At 45.0% G+C, this 23,612-nt stretch overlaps 2 protein-coding genes across 2 annotated transcripts in view; both read right to left on the bottom strand.

The window, feature by feature from the left end:
- Nucleotides 1-22,049, bottom strand: part of meiob (meiosis specific with OB-fold) — a 61,069-nt gene extending 39,020 nt beyond the window's left edge. Inside the window, exon 1 of the mRNA XM_035761062.2 lies at nucleotides 21,917-22,049. The gene's annotated coding sequence lies outside the window, so the exon portion shown is untranslated. The remainder of the gene's footprint in view (nucleotides 1-21,916) is intronic.
- The window catches only part of LOC118374606 (heparan sulfate glucosamine 3-O-sulfotransferase 6-like), a 34,501-nt gene extending 11,677 nt beyond the window's left edge, over nucleotides 1-22,824 (bottom strand). The window contains exon 1 of the mRNA XM_035761063.2: nucleotides 21,917-22,824. Coding sequence (XP_035616956.1) covers nucleotides 21,917-22,425 — 509 coding nt within the window. The 5' untranslated portion in view covers nucleotides 22,426-22,824. The remainder of the gene's footprint in view (nucleotides 1-21,916) is intronic.
- Between the last annotated feature and the right edge of the window lie 788 nt (nucleotides 22,825-23,612).

Genomic DNA, 23,612 nt, shown 5'->3' with positions numbered 1-23,612 from the left:
TGAACAGAGCGAACAAAATAACAAAACAAACCATGAAGCTAATATGTATAGTACAGACAGGCAACTAAACATAGAATAAGAACCCACAAATACCCAAGGGAAAATGGCAATCTAAATATGATCCCCAATCAGAGACAACAATAAACAGCTGCCTCTGATTGGGAACCAATTCAGGCCACCATAAACCTACATATGCCTAGACTTACAAACACCTCTAGACATACAAAAACCCTAGACAATACAAAACAATCATACCCACCCTCGTCACACCCTGACCTAACCAAAATAATTAAGAAAACATAGATAACTAAGGTCAGGGCGTGACAATAGCCCAAAATAAATTGCCTCTGCATCAGGCTTAACCTGTTCTATCTGAACAGATACAGGTAGAGTGCAAGACTGCACAGCCTATGTGATGTTCACCAATAGTGAAATATGTAGTGTTCACCAGTAGTGAAATATGTAGTGTTCACCAGTAGTGAAATATGTAGTGTTCACCAGTAATGACATTTGTAGTGTTCACCAGTAGTGAAATATGTAGTGTACACCAGTAGTGAAATATGTAGTGTTCACCAGTAATGACATTTGTAGTGTACACCAGTAGTGAAATATGTAGTGTTCACCAGTAGTGAAATATGTAGTATTCACCAGTAGTGAAATATGTAGTGTACACCAGTAGTGAAATATGTAGTGTTCACCAGTAGTGAAATATGTAGTGTACACCACCAGTAGTGAAATATGTAGTGTTCACCAGTAGTGAAATATGTAGTGTTCACCAGTAGTGAAATATGTAGTGTTCACCAGTAGTGAAATATGTAGTGTTCACCAGTAGTGATATATGTAGTGTTCACCAGTAGTGAAATATGTAGTGTTCACCAGTAGTGAAATATGTAGTGTTCACCAGTAATGAAATATGTAGTGTTCACCAGTAGTGAAATATGTAGTGTACACCAGTAGTGAAATATGTAGTGTTCACCAGTAATGACATTTGTAGTGTTCACCAGTAGTGAAATATGTAGTGTACACCAGTAGTGAAATATGTAGTGTTCACCAGTAGTGAAATATGTAGTATTCACCAGTAGTGAAATATGTAGTGTACACCAGTAGTGAAATATGTAGTGTACACCAGTAGTGAAATATGTAGTGTTCACCAGTAGTGAAATATGTAGTATTCACCAGTAGTGAAATATGTAGTGTACACCAGTAGTGAAATATGTAGTGTACACCAGTAGTGAAATATGTAGTGTACACCAGTAGTGAAATATGTAGTGTTCACCAGTAAGGACATTTGTAGTGTTCACCAGTAGTGAAAAATGTAGTTTTTCACCAGTAGTGAAATAAGTAGTGTACACCAGTAGTGAAATATGTAGTGTTCACCAGTAGTGAAATATGTAGTATTCACCAGTAGTGAAATATGTAGTGTACACCAGTAGTGAAATATGTAGTGTACACCAGTAGTGAAATATGTAGTGTTCACCAGTAGTGAAATATGTAGTGTTCACCAGTAATGACATTTGTAGTGTTCACCAGTAGTGAAAAATGTAGTTTTTCACCAGTAGTGAAATAAGTAGTGTTCACACGTAGTGAAATATGTAGTGTTCACCAGTAGTGAAATATGTAGTATTCACCAGTAGTGAAATATGTAGTATTCACCAGTAGTGAAATATGTAGTGTTCACCAGTAGTGAAATATGTAGTATTCACCAGTAGTGAAATATGTAGTATTCACCAGTAGTGAAATATGTAGTGTTCACCAGTAGTGAAATATGTAGTATTCACCAGTAGTGAAATATGTAGTATTCACCAGTAGTGAAATATGTAGTGTTCACCAGTAGTGAAATATGTAGTGTTCACCAGTAGTGAAATATGTAGTGTTCACCAGTAGTGAAATATGTAGTGTTCACCAGTAGTGAAATATGTAGTGTTCACCAGTAGTGAAATATGTAGTGTTCACCAGTAGTGAAATATGTAGTGTTCACCAGTAGTGAAATATGTAGTGTTCACCAGTAGTGAAATATGTAGTGTACACCAGTAGTGAAATATGTAGTGTTCACCAGTAGTGAAATATGTAGTGTTCACCAGTAATGACATTTGTAGTGTTCACCAGTAGTGAAATATGTAGTGTACACCAGTAGTGAAATATGTAGTGTTCACCAGTAGTGAAATATGTAGTGTTCACCAGTAATGACATTTGTAGTGTTCACCAGTAGTGAAAAATGTAGTTTTTCACCAGTAGTGAAATAAGTAGTGTTCACACGTAGTGAAATATGTAGTGTTCACCAGTAGTGAAATATGTAGTATTCACCAGTAGTGAAATATGTAGTGTTCACACGTAGTGAAATATGTAGTGTTCACCAGTAGTGAAATATGTAGTGTTCACCAGTAGTGAAATATGTAGTATTCACCAGTAGTGAAATATGTAGTGTTCACCAGTAGTGAAAATGTAGTGTTCACCAGTAGTGAAATATGTAGTATTCACCAGTAGTGAAATATGTAGTATTCACCAGTAGTGAAATATGTAGTATTCACCAGTAGTGAAATATGTAGTGTTCACCAGTAGTGAAATATGTAGTGTTCACCAGTAGTGAAATATGTAGTATTCACCAGTAGTGAAATATGTAGTATTCACCAGTAGTGAAATATGTAGTGTTCACCAGTAGTGAAATATGTAGTATTCACCAGTAGTGAAATATGTAGTATTCACCAGTAGTGAAATATGTAGTATTCACCAGTAGTGAAATATGTAGTGTTCACCAGTAGTGAAATATGTAGTATTCACCAGTAGTGAAATATGTAGTGTTCACCAGTAGTGAAAAATGTAGTTTTTCACCAGTAGTGAAATAAGTAGTGTTCACACGTAGTGAAATATGTAGTATTCACCAGTAGTGAAATATGTAGTGTTCACCAGTAGTGAAAAATGTAGTGTTCACCAGTAGTGAAATATGTAGTATTCACCAGTAGTGAAATATGTAGTGTTCACCAGTAGTGAAATATGTAGTGTTCACCAGTAGTGAAATATGTAGTGTTCACCAGTAGTGAAATATGTAGTATTCACCAGTAGTGAAATATGTAGTGTACACCAGTAGTGAAATATGTAGTGTTCACCAGTAGTGAAATATGTAGTATTCACCAGTAGTGAAATATGTAGTATTCACCAGTAGTGAAATATGTAGTATTCACCAGTAGTGAAATATGTAGTGTTCACCAGTAGTGAAAAATGTAGTTTTTCACCAGTAGTGAAATAAGTAGTGTTCACACGTAGTGAAATATGTAGTATTCACCAGTAGTGAAATATGTAGTGTTCACCAGTAGTGAAATATGTAGTGTTCACCAGTAGTGAAATATGTAGTGTTTACCAGTAGTGAAACATACCAATATATCACTCATTACTACATAACTCACTGCTGTTTTACTACACATCTCAATAGCAATCAAGTAGTAAAACCAGTAGTAATTCAGTAGTACTTTTTCATGAGTGAAGCTCACTCATAAAACACAGCATCTGGGCATTAACGTGTGTGTGTGTGTGCCAGTGTTGTATAGTATAATGCCCCCTCGGGTACAGTAAACGCAGTGGCCATTATAACTGGTCCAATGGAGGGTTGATTTCACACAATGAGTGCTCCAGTCTTTTAACTTTTTATTTGTCATCCCAACGTTATCTCTCCTCTCCTCACTGGGTCATACAGTAAGAGCCCATGTGTGTAAACACAGGACAGGAGTGTTGATTTAAAAGGTGGCCTCACTCTCAGAGGAACACACATAGACACTCCCGTATTTTCCCTGCTGGTCCCCGGGTAGGATGTATTTTCTCTGCCGGTCCCTGGTTAGGACGTATTTTCTCTGCTGGTCCCTGGGTAGGATGAATTTTCCCTGCTGGTCCCCGGGTAGGATGTATTTTCTCTGCTGGTCCCTGGGTAGGATGTATTTTCCCTGCTGGTCCCTGGTTAGGACGTATTTTCCCTGCTGGTCCCCGGTTAGGACGTATTTTCCCTGCTGGTCCCCGGTTAGGATGTATTTTCTCTGCTGGTCCCTGGGTAGGACGTATTTTCTCTGCTGGTCCCCGGGTAGGATGTATTTTCTCTGCTGGTCCCTGGTTAGAATGTATTTTCCCTGCTGGTCTCTGGGTAGGACGTATTTTCTCTGCTGGTCCCTGGGTAGGATGTATTTTCCCTGCTGGTCCCCGGGTAGGATGTATTTTCTCTGCTGGTCCCTGGGTAGGACGTATTTTCCCTGCTGGTCCCCGGGTAGGATGTATTTTCTCTGCTGGTCCCTGGGTAGGATGTATTTTCCCTGCTGGTCCCTGGTTAGGACGTATTTTCCCTGCTGGTCCCCGGTTAGGACGTATTTTCCCTGCTGGTCCCCGGTTAGGATGTATTTTCTCTGCTGGTCCCTGGGTAGGACGTATTTTCTCTGCTGGTCCCCGGGTAGGATGTATTTTCTCTGCTGGTCCCTGGTTAGAATGTATTTTCCCTGCTGGTCTCTGGGTAGGACGTATTTTCTCTGCTGGTCCCCGGGTAGGATGTATTTTCTCTGCTGGTCCCTGGTTAGAATGTATTTTCCCTGCTGGTCTCTGGGTAGGACGTATTTTCTCTGCTGGTCCCTGGGTAGGACGTATTTTCCCTGCTGGTCCCTGGGTAGGACGTATTTTCTCTGCTGGTCCCTGGGTAGGATGTATTTTCTCTGCTGGTCCTTGGGTAGGACGTATTTTCTCTGCTGGTCCCTGGTTAGGACGTATTTTCCCTGCTGGTCCCTGGGTAGGACGTATTTTCTCTGCCGGTCCCTGGGTAGGACGTATTTTCTCTGCTGGTCCCTGGTTAGGACGTATTTTCTCTGCTGGTCCCTGGGTAGGACGTATTTTCTCTGCTGGTCCCTGGTTAGGACGTATTTTCTCTGCTGGTCCCTGGTTAGGACGTATTTTCCCTGCTGGTCCCTGGTTAGGACGTATTTTCCCTGCTGGTCCCTGGGTAGGACGTATTTTCTCTGCTGGTCCCTGGTTAGGACGTATTTTCCCTGCTGGTCCCTGGGTAGGACGTATTTTCTCTGCTGGTCCCTGGTTAGGACGTATTTTCCCTGCTGGTCCCTGGTTAGGACGTATTTTCTCTGCTGGTCCCTGGTTAGGACGTATTTTCCCTGCTGGTCCCTGGCTAGGACGTATTTTCTCTGCTGGTCCCTGGTTAGGACGTATTTTCTCTGCTGGTCCCTGGTTAGGACGTATTTTCTCTGCTGGTCCCTGGTTAGGACGTATTTTCTCTGCTGGTCCCTGGTTAGGACGTATTTTCCCTGCTGGTCCCTGGTTAGGACGTATTTTCTCTGCTGGTCCCTGGTTAGGATGTATTTTCCCTGTTGGTCCCTGGTTAGGACGTATTTTCTCTGCTGGTCCCTGGTTAGGACGTATTTTCCCTGCTGGTCCCTGGTTAGGACGTATTTTCTCTGCTGGTCCCTGGGTAGGACGTATTTTCTCTGCTGGTCCCTGGGTAGGACGTATTTTCCCTGCTGGTCCCTGGGTAGGACGTATTTTCCCTGCTGGTCCCTGGGTAGGACGTATTTTCCCTGCTGGTCCCTGGGTAGGACGTATTTTCCCTGCTGGTCCCTGGGTAGGACGTATTTTCCCTGCTGGTCCCTGGGTAGGACGTATTTTCTCTGCTGGTCCCTGGGTAGGACGTATTTTCTCTGCTGGTCCCTGGGTAGGACGTATTTTCTCTGCTGGTCCCTGGGTAGGACGTATTTTCTCTGCTGGTCCCTGGGTAGGACGTATTTTCCCTGTTGGTCCCTGGGTAGGACGTATTTTCTCTGCTGGTCCCTGGATAGGACGTATTTTCTCTGCTGGTCCCTGGGTAGGACGTATTTTCCCTGCTGGTCCCTGGGTAGGACGTATTTTCTCTGCTGGTCCCTGGGTAGGACGTATTATCTCTGCTGGTCCCTGGGTAGGACGTATTTTCTCTGCTGGTCCCTGGGTAGGAAGTGTTTACCCTGTTGGTCCCTGGTTAGGACGTATTTTCTCTGCTGGTCCCTGGATAGGACGTATTATCTCTGCTGGTCCCTGGGTAGGACGTATTATCTCTGCTGGTCCCTGGGTAGGACGTATTTTCCCTGCTGGTCCCTGGGTAGGACGTATTTTCTCTGCTGGTCCCTGGGTAGGATGTATTTTCTCTGCTGGTCCCTGGATAGGACGTATTATCTCTGCTGGTCCCTGGGTAGGACGTATTATCTCTGCTGGTCCCTGGGTAGGACGTATTTTCCCTGCTGGCCCCTGGGTAGGACGTATTTTCCCTGCTGGTCCCTGGGTAGGACGTATTTTCCCTGCTGGTCCCTGGTTAGGACGTATTTTCTCTGCTGGTCCCCGGGTAGGAAGTGTTTACCCTGTTGGTCCCAGGGCTCAGACCATGTATGCTGTTATCTGTGTAACTTTACTCTGGGACCCTTGCAAGACCCCTCTGAGAGAGAATATGGGCCTTTCCTCCCTGAAGGTCAGAGGCAGACACTTTTGATGCAGTGGATGAGACCACCATGGGCATGCTTGTAATGCAAGATGTCTTAAGCTCAGCCTCTCTCTCCCTCTCTCAGGGATACTTCCATAGGAGATTGTAAATTATGAGGACACACAGTGTCCAGGAATGTTGAGAAGACTTTCTGTACTCAAGTCCCATCACTGGGGACTGTATTTCTGTCACTACAAGTTCAGTGTCATCTGCAGGGTTAAACGCACTGTGACATCATGAATTTAACCCTCTGCCCCATGCTTTAGACTCAATACTTTGCTACTCTGCAGAGAGAAAGGCTTGTAATTACTGAGAAGAAAGAATGAAGGCTTCAGGATTTTTTTTTTCAATTGCTAACAAGCATCGATCAATACTGAAGCCACTTTTTCAAAACTCTTCACACAGTCTGTATTACCAACATGCATCTTGGCCAAACAGTTCATCTCACCTCCAAAACTCATTCAAACCACCAAAACACTTCATACATGTCTCTTCAGGAGAAGTGTCTCCACACCCTGCCAGTCTTCAGGAGAAGTGTCTCCACACCCTGGCAGTCTTCTGGAGAAGTGTCTCCACACCCTGGCAGTCTTCAGGAGAAGTGTCTCCACACCCTGTCAGTCTTCAGGAGAAGTGTCTCCACGCCCTGTCAGTCTTCAGGAGAAGTGTCTCCACGCCCTGGCAGTCTTCAGGAGAAGTGTCTCCACGCCCTGTCAGTCTTCAGGAGAAGTGTCTCCACGCCCTGTCAGTCTTCAGGAGAAGTGTCTCCACACCCTGGCAGTCTTCAGGAGAAGTGTCTCCACGCCCTGTCAGTCTTCAGGAGAAGTGTCTCCACACCCTGGCAGTCTTCAGGAGAAGTGTCTCCACACCCTGGCAGTCTTCAGGAGAAGTGTCTCCACACCCTGGCAGTCTTCAGGAGAAGTGTCTCCACGCCCTGTCAGTCTTCAGGAGAAGTGTCTCCACACCCTGGCAGTTTTCAGGAGAAGTGTCTCCACACCCTGTCAGTCTTCAGGAGAAGTGTCTCCACACCCTGTCAGTCTTCAGGAGAAGTGTCTCCACACCCTGTCAGTCTTCAGGAGAAGTGTCTCCACACCCTGTCAGTCTTCAGGAGAAGTGTCTCCACGCCCTGTCAGTCTTCAGGAGAAGTGTCTCCACACCCTGGCAGTCTTCAGGAGAAGTGTCTCCACACCCTGGCAGTCTTTAGGAGAAGTGTCTCCACACCCTGGCACTCTTCAGGAGAAGTGTCTCCACACCCTGGCAGTCTTCAGGAGAAGTGTCTCCACACCCTGGCACTCTTCAGGAGAAGTGTCTCCACACCCTGCCAGTCTTCAGGAGAAGTGTCTCCACACCCTGGCAGTCTTCAGGAGAAGTGTCTCCACACCCTGGCAGTCTTCAGGAGAAGTGTCTCCACACCCTGTCAGTCTTCAGGAGAAGTGTCTCCACGCCCTGTCAGTCTTCAGGAGAAGTGTCTCCACACCCTGGCAGTTTTCAGGAGAAGTGTCTCCACACCCTGTCAGTCTTCAGGAGAAGTGTCTCCACACCCTGTCAGTCTTCAGGAGAAGTGTCTCCACACCCTGTCAGTCTTCAGGAGAAGTGTCTCCACACCCTGTCAGTCTTCAGGAGAAGTGTCTCCACGCCCTGTCAGTCTTCAGGAGAAGTGTCTCCACACCCTGGCAGTCTTCAGGAGAAGTGTCTCCACGCCCTGTCAGTCTTCAGGAGAAGTGTCTCCACACCCTGGCAGTCTTCAGGAGAAGTGTCTCCACGCCCTGGCAGTCTTCAGGAGAAGTGTCTCCACACCCTGGCAGTCTTCAGGAGAAGTGTCTCCACGCCCTGGCAGTCTTCAGGAGAAGTGTCTCCACACCCTGGCAGTCTTCAGGAGAAGTGTCTCCACACCCCGCATTCATGGCTTCCAGTAAGGACATCTGGTCATGTGGATGGTGGTCATAAACCTTCCACCTCCACAAGGAGAAAAACTCCTCTATGGGGTTTAGGAAGGGGGAGTATGGAGGCAGGAATAGTACTGACATCCTGGGATGTGCAGCAAACCAGTCTGACTGCAGCAGAGTGGTGGAATGCCACATTATCCCACACAACAACGAAGTTGGGGAGTCTCTGGCCCCTCTCTCCTCTGCTGGCACAAGTCGATTATGCAGGTCATCAAGAAAATAACTGAGCCTCTCTGTATTGTAGGGGCCAATGAGTGGTTTGTGTAACAGAAAACCATCATTGGACAGTGCTGCACACATTGTGATATTAGCTCCTCTCTGACCTGGGACATCCGTGGTTGCTCTCTGTCCAATCACATTTCTTCCCCTGAGGCGTGGTTTTGCCAGGTTGAATCCAGCTTCATCCACAAAGATGAATGTATGTGCAGGTTGCCTGGCTTCCATCTCCATTACTCTCTAAAATACAGTAAATCCCCAGTTTTGCAGTACTTTACATTATGTATAGCTGGGAATGTACCCTGTTTGGTTATTGAACAGACATCTTACCTGGACATATTGATACCAGAGTTCTTTCACACAGGCTACAGTGTGCAACTGCTTCCTCCTTATTTTATGTTTCTCTAGGTGTCACGACTTCCGCCGAAGTCGGTCCCTCTCCTCATTCGGGCGGCGTTCGGCGGTCGACGTCACCGGCTTTCTAGCCAATCCACTTTTCATTTTCCATTTGTTCTGTATTTGTATTACACACCTGGCTTCACTCAACCAATGACTTGTTTATTATTTAACCCTCTGTCCCCCATGTTGTGTTTGTGAGTGATTGTTTTTTGTCATTCGGGCCGTCTTTGAGGGCTCGTGATGTTACTTTGTAAATTTGTCTTTTTGAGTAAATAGGTTGATTACTCATATCTGCTGTCCTGCGCCTGACTCTCTACACCTGCTACACACAGGAACCTTACACTAGGACTCATTGTCATTGTGCTGACCGTATTACCATGTCAACAATGTCAATTTCCTGCGCATCTGATAATATTCTGCCTCTCCCCCCTGTGGGAGGCAACCTTTAGATCTTACTGAAAAACACAAAACAATCAATATATTTCTATATGTCAGTACATGTAAAAATGGGAACATACTGTATTGTACTGTAATATGTAGTTCAATTATCATTGAAGGATGCACATCTCACCTGTTGTTTTGTCGGAAAATTTGTACTATTGATGCAACTGTTGAACGCTGCAAATTTGGTTGCACCCTTAAACTGGCCTCTCTCAAAGAGAGACCATGGTTTACAACATGGTCAATCATTGTGGCCCTTATCTCATCAGTGACCACCACTCTTGGGCTTCCTCTCCTTTGTCCTCCACGCATTCTCCCTCTCCCTGCCACTCTTCTTTCCCCACCAACCTGTCTTCCTTGATCTATGTTTCCAAACTAAATCCTTCCGAAGCCGTCCTCTTTTGTCTGTTTCGTAACGAGACTAAAAACAGGACACTTGGGTAGGCTTTCAGCTGAAATCACAATTAGCTGTGTTTGGAATGATCAATTATTGTGCTGAGATTTTCTGTGTTTCAATCTGGTTACTGTAGAAATGTACAACATTTGCCATCATTTTGTTTTGAATGTGTTTTCAGCAGTTTTGGAAACAGTGTTTTAGCATTTGAAAACATGTGCTGCAAATATATAGTTTTGCAGGTGGTGGAGCATGAATGAGAAAATAGTTCATGGATTTAGCAACCAAAAAGAGCCCAATTAAAGTACTGTGTGTGTGTGTGTGTGTGTGTGTGTGTGTGTGTGTGTGTGTGTGTGTGTGTGTGTGTGTGTGTGTGTGTGTGTGTGTGTGTGTGTGTGTGTGTGTGTGTGTGTGTGTGTGTGTGTGTACAGTAGCATTGCATAGTAGAACCTAATTCAGTGCACACCAAGGCTGACTACACACACAGCAGGAAATGGTGAGACGGAGAGTTCTATTTGTTGAGGAGGTGTAGATCAGTGAGGTAGGTCAGTAAGAAAGACCTAAAGAATGTGTCTACCAGGGGGGAAAGTGAACATGACAACTAATACAGAGATTACTACAGCAGGCAACGTTGAGAAGACAGAGTGAGTAGCAGCCTCACAGCTTCCTCAGGAGAGGTAATAACAGAGTCTGTGTGCATGTACACTCTTAGAAAAAAACTAAAATGGTTCTTCGCTGTCCCCATAGGAGAACCCTTGGACGAACACTTATTGGTTTCAGGTAGAACCCTTTTGGTTCAAGGTAAAACCATTTTGAGTTCCATGTAGAACCCTTTCCACAGAGGGATCTACACAGAACCCAAAATGGTTCTATCTGAAACCAAGAGTGTAGAGAGAGTGTAGAGAAACAGAGAGAGAGAGAGGAGAGAGGGAGAACAGCTCAAGACTCCAGACTAACGACTGCAGGATAAAGCCTGACATTCCAACTCCAGAATTAAAAAGATAGAGAGAGAGAGCGTTGGAGAGATAATACTTTTTTTCTGAGAGAGCAAGAGATGGGAGAGTATACTATATATATATGAGAGAGTGAAAGACAGAGAAAAATGTCTGCCCCCCCTCTGTCTGCCTCCCTCTGTCTGCCTCCCTCTGTCTGCCCCCCTCTGTCTGCCTCCCACTGTCTGCCCCCCTATGTATGCCTCCCTTTGTCTACACCCCTCTGTCTGCCCCTCCCCCCTGTCTGCCTCCCACTATCTGCCCCCCTCTGTCTTTCCCCCTGTCTGACCCCCTCTGTCTGCCCCCCTCTGTCTGTCCCCCTGTCTGGCCCCCTCTGTCTGTCCCACCTCTGTCTGCCCTGTCTCACTCCCTCTGTCTGCCCCCAACTGCCTGCCCCCTTCATCCACCCCCTCTGTCTCCCTCCCTCTGTCTGCCCCCCTTTGACTGCCCGCCTCTGTCTTATCGAATGGGAAAATCAGCCTGTGTGTTCCACTGTGTTACTGCGTGGCCCACAGTGGGTTAGCTGTTGGCTGTAAGGATTTATCCGTGGGTGACCAGTGGCCGGGGGCCCCCACCCTGAGATGAACCGATGAACAGACAAGAGGAGGAGGAAGAGAGATGGACAGATTACTGGAGGGTCACTTCCTTCCTCCCTCAGCCTGACCCCAGTGATGTAATTGATAACACTGTAAAACGAGCCTCTAGTACAGGGGTTCTCAAGTACTATTTGAGAATGTCCGGTCACACAAATTTCCTAGGTGGCAAAGGTCCGAATGGATATTGTTATTTTTCGACATAATAACAAACCCCCACCTCGCAACCCATGCGACCCCAAACTGTTAACACCTCTCTTGTTGGCAGAGAGAACATTTTGCAGTTTTAAAGCTAATTTCCTGCAATTTTACAAATGTTGCATGAGGCAGAGAATTGTTTGCTGTTTTAAAGCTCATTCCCTGCAATTGTACAAAATTGTGTGTTCAGATGATACCAGGGGTCGAAACCCCACCGAGTTCCCCCCCAAAGGTGTTTTACCTTGTTCTGGGTCCGCATCTGGACGTCCGTCCACCAGTTGACTATGGGGGCTCTAGTAACTTCATTAGGTTAAATTATTCCGAGGGTTTCAGTATGAAATCATGCACTGCACTGTAGTTATTCTTACAAACAACTACCTTTATGGAAAAGCAGAAACCCCATTATCAGAAATGCACTCCAGCCTTGATACATTATTGTGAAATCTGAAGGGCTTCTTATGATGCTATAAGTTGTCTTTTTGACAACTTTATAAAAGCAGCCTCTTCCCTTTTGAACCAAAGTTAAACATTATCGTCTTATACTTTACATAATGCTAAAGTGTTCTCTGCTCAGGGTCTGCTACCGTGCTAAAACGCCCACATGTTTCCATTAATTAGCTAGCTTTTCCAAATGAATAAAACTTACAAGTACACCTCGGAACTCTCTAATGGACTCAATATGGGCTCCAACCATTGGCCATCTGGCATCTACCCAACTCTAGACCAATGAGAAGACTCAATACTGAACTGCAGTGAAAAACCACTTCCTAAACTGTTAAAATGTCCCACTCCTTGTGGTTGTCGGCCCATCCTTGACTTGTTTTAATTGAGGAATGGGGATTATTGCCGGCAGAACACAAGGACTGCAGGGACTGCAGTGTTTGTCATTAGGGGACCGATCCACACCCAGTAAGTGGTGTGTGTGTGTGTGTGTGTGTGTGTGTGTGTGTGTGTGTGTGTGTGTGTGTGTGTGTGTGTGTGTGTGTGTGTGTGTGTGTGTGTGTGTGTGTGTGTGTGTGTGTGTGTGTGTGTGTGTGTGTGTGTGTGTGTGTGTGTGTGTGTGTGTGAGAGAGAGAGAGAGAGAGAACATATCTCTAAAATACACAGTACAACAAAGAGAGAGAGAGCATGTCTCTAAAATACACAGTACAACAAAGAGAGAGAGAGCATGTCTCTAAAATACACAGTACAACAAAGAGAGAGAGAGCATGTCTCTAAAATACACAGTACAACAAAGAGAGAGAGAGCATGTCTCTGAAATACACAGTACAACAAAGAGAGAGAGAGCATGTCTCTAAAATACACAGTACAACAAAGAGAGAGAGAGAGCATGTCTCTAAAATACACAGTACAACAAAGAGAGAGAGAGCATGTCTCTAAAATACACAGTACAACAAAGAGAGAGAGAGCATGTCTCTAAAATACACAGTACAACAAAGAGAGAGAGAGCATGTCTCTAAAATACACAGTACAACAAAGAGAGAGAGAGCATGTCTCTAAAATACACAGTACAACAAAGAGAGAGAGAGCATGTCTCTAAAATACACAATACAACAAAGAGAGCAATTTGTAAGAGAGCAAGTCTTTTTTTCTCCTGATTTCTCATTGTGAACTTCTCAGATAATGTTCACATTCCGCAGACAATTTCTTCCAGAGATATCCTCCAGGCAGAGTTCTCCTTTTAATCAGGCACATTTCCTCACAATTAAACAGAACCACCGCACCAGTAACCAATTCCTGTTACGCTATTAAAGACAACCCATAACATTTTTCCTAAGAAGGTTTAAAAGGAAAAAGGTGTGTTCTCACATTCTCTCCACCTCACCCTTCCTTCTTATATATGTAATATATCTATGCAAATTAGCAGATGCTTTTATCCAAAGGGACTTACAGTCATGTGTGCATACAGTTTACATTTGGGTGGTCCCAGGAATCAAATCCACTACCCTGGTGTTACAAGCACTATGCTCTACCAACTGAGCTACAAAGGACCATTACTCTCTCTTACCCAGCCAGCCAGCCAGCCAGCCAGCCAGTCATTAAACAGAGATGGTTTAATGGCTGAGACAGCAAACACACACTAAGCTGTCAATGATCCAGTAGCCTCTCTAGACAGAAGATGGTAGGCTGGGTGATGGGGGTAGAGGTCAACTTAAAGTCAGTGATCCAGTAGCCTCTCTAGACAGAAGATGGTAGGCTGGGTGATGGGGGTAGAGGTCAACTTAAAGTCAGTGATCCAGTAGCCTCTCTAGACAGAAGATGGTAGGCTGGGTGATGGGGGTAGAGGTCAACTTAAAGTCAGTGATCCAGTAGCCTCTCTAGACAGAAGATGGTAGGCTGGGTGATGGGGGTAGAGGTCAACTTAAAGTCAGTGATCCAGTAGCCTCTCTAGACAGAAGATGGTAGGCTGGGTGATGGGGGTAGAGGTCAACTTAAAGTCAGTGATCCAGTAGCCTCTCTAGACAGAAGATGGTAGGCTGGGTGATGGGGGTAGAGGTCAACTTAAAGTCAGTGATCCAGTAGCCTCTCTAGACAGAAGATGGTAGGCTGGGTGATGGGGGTAGAGGTCAACTTAAAGCGTCCTAGGTAAAATGGTGCACAAGAGAGCTCCTGGCTGAATTATATTCCAATAACTATCGAATAGCCTACACAACTCCCTGCCCTTGTTGAGGTACTAAGGCAAATAAGCACACTCTAAACGGGAATGGGCCCTGGTTAAGATAAGGTTAGGCAATTTGAAGTGTAGGCAGGGATTCATCCCTTGTGTAACTAAACAGAGTAACTCCGGTGTTGGTGCAAAAACAAAACTGTCCTTGTCAACATTCACACTTCTATCCTACAGTCGCTACAACCACTACTACAATCTCTGATAACTAGAATTTCATTAGTCCAATATTCGATAATCACAGCCTTGCAGAAAACAAGACATTTCTGTTTATCAGTGTTGACTGGGTGTGTATTGTGATTACAGAGAGGTGTAGTGCCATGTGAGGTTGTTATAGCTGTGCCATCCATCTTGCTGTGACAGGGACATGAGAGGAGGAGGTCGGGAGGGACTGAGTGGGGAATCATTTTTTCCACTCCACCAAACATGAACCCTGATCAATCCCCATAACCTGGGAGTCATGTTAGAGACCTGCAGGCTGAGAGGAATCCAGCCTACTGGATAAATACTGTCACAGTTCTGCTGCTCCATCTGCTTCAAATGGATTTGTTATGAGGGGAGAGAAGGTAGAAAAGGGTCGTTATTGTGGCAGTGAAAATCTCTGGATTAGTTTTACATTGTTATAGTAAAAGAGCATCCGAGAAGTCTACATCTGCTAGTTGAAACATAACTAGCAGACCTTTTTGTCACACTGAGTTTATAAATTCAACAGTAATGTTCCTAGCTATAGTATGTGTGAATGCAGCACTGGTAAACAGTATAGGGAACCCAGTTTATACTTTAACACTTCTATTAATTGACAATCTGTTAGTTAAATAGTCATGTTCAGATGTAATTAGGTTAGGCATCTGGCTATCGAAGACATTGATCCGTAATAGTCAGTCCCTTGTTCTGTCACACTATAGGGTTGGAAAGGAAGTCCAATTACATTTCCATCTGTCCAATTCTAAATACTCATCTAGTTATAATTTTCACATCTCTTATACTTTCCAGTTATTTCATTAACTATCATCTGATTGGATAGTGCATGCCATACTGAAGGTGAAAGGTCGGCCAATTATGAGCTGTCAAAATATTGATGACTGAGTTGGACGATGGGTTTTTCTCAAGATTGAAAATCCATACCCGTCCCCAAACCAATTTATCAAGTCATGTTCGATTATTCACTTACATTTTCCCCATTTCATTTTGCATATTGATATCAATCTTGAAGGAATTCCTTTGGTTGCTTGAAAGCATGCCATGCATATATTCTAGATCTTTCCTTGATCGTACGCCGCCATAGCCTGAGATAAATCTTATTTCTGAAAAGTTAAGGAGGCAGCATTTATGATTGTCAATGGTCACAGCAGAGAATGTTTCTCATTGCTCTCATTCTGCATAATGACACAACGACAAGACGACCAGTGGACATTCAAACAAAGGTCTCCTTTGTTCAGTCCGATTCTATACATTTGATTATTTCAAAGACAATCACTTCCATGCTTCCTACTTGGAACCATGAAAGGCCCTTCCAAAAACGTTTTGTTGGGTCAAAGAACACTCTCTCTGTCTCTAACACTCCATTTCCAAACCTTCGACATATGCCTCCGAATTCCACAGTGGAATCCCTTGTGATTGGTAAAAAAAGACTTGCAGGAAATAAGAGCCGGTCATTCCAGTCTGGATACTGTGACCAATGCTACACTGAATTATGAAAGAAAATATACTTCTGAAGAACCCTGTCCCCCCAATCACCACACGTTTCACAGACTTAACTAGAATTTCACTGCAGCATAAATACATTCTAGGTGTAACCATGTGTGCAGGGTATAAATGTCGCTGGTTGACGGGCCAACAACACCTTGTCAACAAGATTGAATATTCAGCGGTTAATGAACCTCCCCTGCAGTGCCCTGATAAAGGTGCCAGGAGCTGAATCAATAGGAAACCCTATTTAACTTATCAATATGGGAAATTACATTTATATCTATTGGCTATTTATGGTGTAATGAAAAGTTGTGGATAGGTTTAATGGTGGAGGGCAGAGGAGAATGGGGAGAGGGAGATAGACACGGGACTGGATCTCATCGGGTAAAGCTTAGGCTACACGCACATATGCAATAGAAACACACACACACAGTCACACACACACAGTGGAAACACACACACAGTCACACACAGAAAGAGTAGAAAGAGCTAAACCCTTGAAACCTGTTCTTTCCCACAAAGCTGCATTACCATTTCCAAATGCATTGAGTGTTTTTCCCCACATATAAATATTTATTCTAAAACAATTTGCCAAACGCTTCCTTTTAACATGGCCATGTGTTTTATTTGGGTACCAACTGAAGACAGAGGACAGTGTTCAATTCCCAACACAAAGCAGTGTGATAATACGTTGAAGTTAAGAGCTCTGTCAAAGTATAAAATGTTTAAGTGACAATTTCCAGTCCAGTCTAAATGCATTCTTAAACGGTGCCTGGAGTGAATCCAGTCCAGATATGAATGGATAGGTTTCACTTTATGGCAATGTGAATAGCAACATTTGATAAAGTTGCCCTTACGCCACAGAGGTACTCTATAACTGCTTTGGTAACCAGAATGTTATTCCTCAGTTGCACACATAAACCAATGATTGAATTGCCTTCAAAGGACAGGGGACCGTTTCGGTTTCATATCAGTTACTAGTATAGTACCGTGTAGATACAAACATCATTACACAAGACATTATAATACCCTGTGTAATACCCTGGTCAAAATCAAAGACCCCATCAATGATGATACAACGCCTTTCAAACACAGGAGAGAAGAGTGGACGGGGGTGAGAGAAGAGAGGATGGAGTGAGAGAAGAGAGGATGGAGTGAGAGAAGAGAGGAGGGAGTGAGAGAAGAGGGGAGGGAGTGAGAGAAGAGAGGATGGAGTGAGAGAAGAGAGGAGGGAGTGAGAGAAGAGAGGATGGAGGTGAGAGAAGAGGGGAGGGAGTGAGAGAAGAGAGGATGGAGTGAGAGAAGAGGGGAGGGAGTGAGAGAAGAGAGGATGGAGGTGAGAGAAGAGAGGATGGAGGTGAGAGAAGAGGGGAGGGAGTGAGAGAAGAGAGGATGGAGTGAGAGAAGAGAGGAGGGAGTGAGAGAAGAGAGGATGGAGTGAGAGAAGAGAGGATGGAGTGAGAGAAGAGAGGAGGGAGTGAGAGAAGAGAGGAGGGAGTGAGAGAAGAGAGGAGGGAGTGAGAGAAGAGAGGATGGAGTGAGAGAAGAGAGGATGGAGTGAGAGAAGAGAGGAGGGAGTGAGAGAAGAGAGGATGGAGTGAGAGAAGAGAGGATGGAGTGAGAGAAGAGAGGATGGAGTGAGAGAAGAGAGGATGGAGTGAGAGAAGAGAGGATGGAGTGAGAGAAGAGAGGAGGGAGTGAGAGAAGAGAGGATGGAGTGAGAGAAGAGAGGAGGGAGTGAGAGAAGAGAGGATGGAGTGAGAGAAGAGAGGATGGAGTGAGAGAAGAGAGGATGGAGTGAGAGAAGAGAGGAGGGAGTGAGAGAAGAGAGGATGGAGTGAGAGAAGAGAGGATGGAGTGAGAGAAGAGAGGATGGAGTGAGAGAAGAGAGGAGGGAGTGAGAGAAGAGAGGATGGAGTGAGAGAAGAGAGGAGGGAGTGAGAGAAGAGAGGATGGAGTGAGAGAAGAGAGGATGGAGTGAGAGAAGAGAGGAGGGAGTGAGAGAAGAGAGGAGGGAGTGAGAGAAGAGAGGAGGGAGTGAGAGAAGAGAGGATGGAGTGAGAGAAGAGAGGAGGGAGTGAGAGAAGAGAGGAGGGAGTGAGAGAAGAGAGGATGGAGTGAGAGAAGAGAGGATGGAGTGAGAGAAGAGAGGATGGAGTGAGAGAAGAGAGGAGGGAGTGAGAGAAGAGAGGATGGAGTGAGAGAAGAGAGGATGGAGTGAGAGAAGAGAGGAGGGAGTGAGAGAAGAGAGGATGGAGTGAGAGAAGAGAGGAGGGAGTGAGAGAAGAGAGGATGGAGTGAGAGAAGAGAGGATGAAGTGAGAGAAGAGAGGAGGGAGTGAGAGAAGAGAGGATGGAGTGAGAGAAGAGAGGATGGAGTGAGAGAAGAGAGGATGGAGTGAGAGAAGAGAGGATGGAGTGAGAGAAGAGAGGAGGGAGTGAGAGAAGAGAGGATGGAGTGAGAGAAGAGAGGAGGGAGTGAGAGAAGAGAGGAGGGAGTGAGAGAAGAGAGGATGGAGTGAGAGAAGAGAGGAGGGAGTGAGAGAAGAGAGGATGGAGGTGAGAGAAGAGGGGAGGGAGTGAGAGAAGAGAGGATGGAGTGAGAGAAGAGAGGATGGAGTGAGAGAAGAGAGGAGGGAGTGAGAGAAGAGGGGAGGGAGTGAGAGAAGAGAGGATGAATGAGAGAACAGAGGATGAGTGAGAGAAGTGTGGATGGAGTGAGAGAAGAGAGGAGGGAGTGAGATAAGAGAGGATGGAGGTGAGAGAAGAGGGAGGGAGTGAGAGAAGATGGGATGAATGAGAGAAGAGAGGAAGGAGTGAGAGAAGAGGGGAGGGAGTGAGAGAAGAGGGGAGGGAGTGAGAGAAGAGAGGATGAATGAGAGAACAGAGGATGAGTGAGAGAAGTGTGGAAGGAGTGAGAGAAGAGGGGAGGGAGTGAGAGAACAGAGGATGAGTGAGAGAAGAGGGGAGGGAGTGAGAGAACAGAGGATGAGTGAGAGAAGAGGGGAGGGAGTGAGAGAAGAGAGGATGGAGTGAGAGGAGGGGAGGGAGTGAGAGAAGAGAGGATGGAGTGAGAGAAGAGAGGATGGAGTGAGAGAAGAGGGAGGGAGTGAGAGAAGAGGGGAGGGAGTGAGAGAAGAGAGGATGAATGAGAGAACAGAGGATGAGTGAGAGAAGTGAGGAAGGAGTGAGAGAAGAGAGGAGGGAGTGAGAGAAGAGGGGAGGGAGTGAGAGAAGAGAGGATGAATGAGAGAACAGAGGATGAGTGAGAGAAGTGTGGAAGGAGTGAGAGAAGAGGGGAGGGAGTGAGAGAAGAGAGGATGAATGAGAGAACAGAGAATGAGTGAGAGAAGTGTGGAAGGAGTGAGAGAAGAGGGGAGGGAGTGAGATAACAGAGGATGAGTGAGAGAAGAGGGGAGGGAGTGAGAGAACAGAGGATGAGTGAGAGAAGAGAGGATGGAGTGAGAGAACAGAGGATGAGTGAGAGAAGAGGGGAGGGAGTGAGAGAAGAGAGGAGGATGAGAGAGAGAGGGAGAGAGGAGAGGGGGAGTGAGAGAAGAGGGGATGGAGTGAGAGAAGAGGGGAGGGAGTGAGAGAAGAGAGGAGGAGTGAGAGAAGAGGGGAGGGAGTGAGAGAAGAGAGGATGGGAGTGAGAGAAGAGAGGATGGGAGTGAGAGGAGAGAGGATGGAGTGAGAGAAGAGAGGATGGAGTGAGAGAAGAGAGGATGGAGTGAGAGAAGAGAGGATGGAGTGAGAGAAGAGAGGATGGAGTGAGAGAAGAGAGGATGGAGTGAGAGAAGAGGGGATGGAGTGAGAGAAGAGAGGATGGAGTGAGAGAAGAGATGAGGGAGGTGAGATTAAAAATATATATATATTTAACTAGGCATGTCAGTTAAGAACAAATTCTTATTTACAATGACGGCCTGCACCGGGCCAAGCCCGGACGACACTGGGCCAATTGTGTACCGCCCTAGGGGACTCCCAATCACAGCCTGTTGTGATACAGCCTGGATTCGAACCAGGGTGTCTGTAGTGACGCCTCTAGCACTGAGATGCAGTGCCCGAGTGACGCAGAGCTTAGGGAGAAGGGAGGCAGGAGTGAGAGAAGAGCGGAAGGAGGTGAGAGGAGAGCAGAGGGAGCAGGTGATGATGAGAGACAGGCTGATTGGGGTGCTTTGACACCATTTTCATTACTCCAGCACAGCGCTACACACTTCTCCTTAGATAAGAACCAATAAAAAAATCACAATAAAAAGGATCAGCTTCCATCCCCCAATCCCAACCTAAAACATTAGAGAAAAAGACCCAACACTGACTTTAGATCAAAGCCTTGGCTTTGGGCAACTTTACCCTACGCTGACTGGCTGGTACTCCATAATGTGATGTTGAACCGTGACAGGGTTTGAATCTCCATGTCCCTGAGTTGTCCGAGCTAATGCTCGAGCTGTCATTACATCAGGCCAATCCACACAGTGCTGACAAGACCTGTCGTCAGATTAGGAAAGACTAAAACCATTTCATCACACATTTATGAGACAGAAGAGAGACTAGAGAGCTGCCGTGCAGCTGCAACAAAGCACTGGGACGGTGTTAAAAGGTCACTGGTCTCTCAACACCATCAAAGGCCTGTAACTGTTGTAGTGTCATACTGTAGGCTCAACTGCCTGGCCTCACAAATGAAATTATAGGACAGTGAAAGACAGTACATGCAGGTAACTTGCAGAAGATTACAGGCTACATTGTCAACGATTGGAAAGAGTACATTTACATTTCAGTAATTCTTATCCAGAGCAATTAGGGTTAAGCGCCATGCTCAAGGACACAGAAACAGATTTTTGTTTTCGTCAACTAGTTGGCTCGGGGATTCAAACCAGCAACCTTTTGGTTGCTAGTCCAATGCTCTTAACTACTAGGCTACCTGCCATACATCATTAAAGACATTTTTCTGTGTGATCTTACTTTCTTTAAAAAAACAAATCTGCATATGCTTGGAGAGTTTAGAGAGTTGTGATGGGAGAGACCTTCATCCCTCCATTGCTGCTATTGACGTTTATACCCAACATCTGCAATATGAATTAACAGACTGTATTGATTTCTCCCTCTCATTGGCTCTGTGTCAAATCTCTATGTGCTCACCTGCCCAACCAGGTGATATGGGTGACAGTGAGGGGTCCCCGGGGGGACACACAGGGACAGACACTTAGAACCGCAGCACATCACATCAAAAAACAGCATTTTTTTGGCAGGGGACTGAATGCCCTGTCACACCAAGGGGCTCTCAGAGAGGATCCTTATTGGCATTGGGCAATATTAATGAGGTGACACTGTAGGAAGGGACGAGGAGGTGGAGGAGGATAGGAGCCTGCTCAGGAGAGGTGATCAATGACAAACACTAGTTACCAAAATAAATGTAAATAAATGTCATTTTATGTATGGTATAAATTGTATGGTTTGTTAAACTTTTAAATAAATGTTTTTTGTTTGGAATATATTTCAAAGTGAAAAATCTGAGTCTTCTGTGTAATTCTGTAACCATGGAATTTCCCATGTCGGCCACACCTGATATATAGTAGGTCCAGATATGTGTTTCTGAGTCTGTTGTCTTTTGGTGCCTGTGATGACAGGCAGTTTCACACAATATTTGATACTTTGTCATTGTGAGATGAATTACTTTATTTGAAGAAAAACATGTATTTACCAAGCAAGCCCCTATGTCACAGTGATTGTAATACTATGATTTTACCTGGGTAGCAGGCAATCCGTATTGACTAATCCAAACGAAACATTAGGCTATTTATGATAGAAAATCGTATCTCTTTCCATCTTTTGGCCATGTTCACGTTGATGTTTTCAGTGCTCCTGTAAAGAAAAACATTACAGTGAAATTCAAAACAGCACTGGCTCACCTGTACCATTCCAGTCCTTTATCATAGAACCTGTCGAAGAAGTGGGGTTCGGCGCCCACTGCTCTGACATCCGGGTGAATGCGCAGAAACTCCAGTAGTGCGCGCGTGCCTCCTTTCTTTACTCCGATGATGATTGCTTGAGGAAACGTTTTACTCCCGAAGTTATTGGCTGTAGAGATATTGTTATCAGGTCGCAGTTCGTTATCATTGCCTTGCAAGAGTGTGTCAACACTGTCAACACCGGGGAGCTCGCGAACAAACGAGCCGGGAGAACTGTTCTTGTGCGCGTCGGACAGTTGGTGAGGTGAATACTCCAGTCCTTCCTTTTGCAGGATTTTGTTGATAAAAGTCTGTTGGTCGTATACAGTTATAGGTAGGGAGTCGCAGTACCCAGTGAAACAATAAAATAAGTACGTGAAAATGATGATCATGGCAAAGAAGACGGAAAGTTTGGACTGTGCCTTCAGGTGTCCAAAGTTGAACCCAGCTTTCCATTTGTTACATCCCATGAGGCGCTATACTGAGCTGGAGGGTAACACGCAGGAAACATGCCTTTTAAATTCAATGCGCTATAAAATCAAGATTAGGCTTAGTCTTTCTTTATAATGTTACCCATAAAAACATAGTTCATGGTGAAGTCGTGCCATTACGTACTTGAAAAAAATGCATTAATATTTCAAAAAATAACAATGTCAAAGTCCTTTTTGTTTGACCATCCACTTCATAACTGTAGTCTAGAGAAAATATTTTGAACAGTGTCAATGTCAACTTGTCCAAAGTCCACAGTGCTATGAGAAGCGGTTGAGTTTATGTCCCCTCAATCTCACTCTCTGCTCCTCTCCCTTGGCAAAGAAGCGCTCACGCGAAGCCCTTTGGCCCCCATCAGCAGCCTGCAGACACACCCCTTTCATTCTGGGTGTGAAGCCACGCCCTGTTGGTTAAATTCCCGCCCCTTACGTTTACAGACTCTAAAATAACACTAATAACTAGCAAACTGAGACCAATCACTAATAATCATGTGATTCAATAGCACTGATTTATATTTTAGATGATACATTTTTTTAAATTGCTATGTAATTCAAGAATATATAGTTATATTCCAAGAGATAACAGTTTTGTTTCGAAATATGTTGATATGTCATTTACATATAAAAAGGAGCATGAAAATCTCGAGATATGTTTATGTGAAGTGTTGTTTAAAGCCCTCTAATGTTTAGGGCTTACTGTGGTCAATGTGTCTGTGTGGGGTAAGGGTTACCCCCTGTCCCCATGCAGGGCTGTAAAGGGGCCCTACCCTGTGGAACCACCTGTCAGTCTGTTATCCCTCCTGGGCCACACACCCTATGGAGCCAGCCTGCACAGCCATGGCACACACATTTAACCTCTCCTCTCCCTGCTATAACAGGGCCAGACAGGTGCGGTCAGTGTTCAGCTAGAAGCCTGTGTGTGATCAGCCGTATGCTGTATAAACGGACCCTCTCCCTCTTCAAGAGACTATGGTGAAAATGCAGACAGACCACCATTCAATTTTTCTCATGTCAACTTTCTCACATCGCCAGCCTAACGTCGGAGCTGCAGCTAGACTACAAGATGCTGATGATTGTAGTCAGAAATGTACCTGTGGTGTTCCATATCAAATTAAATCAAATCAAATCAAACATATTTGTCACACACACAGTATATACACAGTATATAC

Source organism: Oncorhynchus keta, chromosome 2 (assembly GCF_023373465.1).
Source record: "Oncorhynchus keta strain PuntledgeMale-10-30-2019 chromosome 2, Oket_V2, whole genome shotgun sequence".
In the NCBI taxonomy this organism is placed as follows: Eukaryota; Metazoa; Chordata; class Actinopteri; order Salmoniformes; family Salmonidae; genus Oncorhynchus; species Oncorhynchus keta.
Note: the sequence above shows the minus strand (reverse complement) of the source record. Positions and strands in the feature narration are given on the sequence as shown.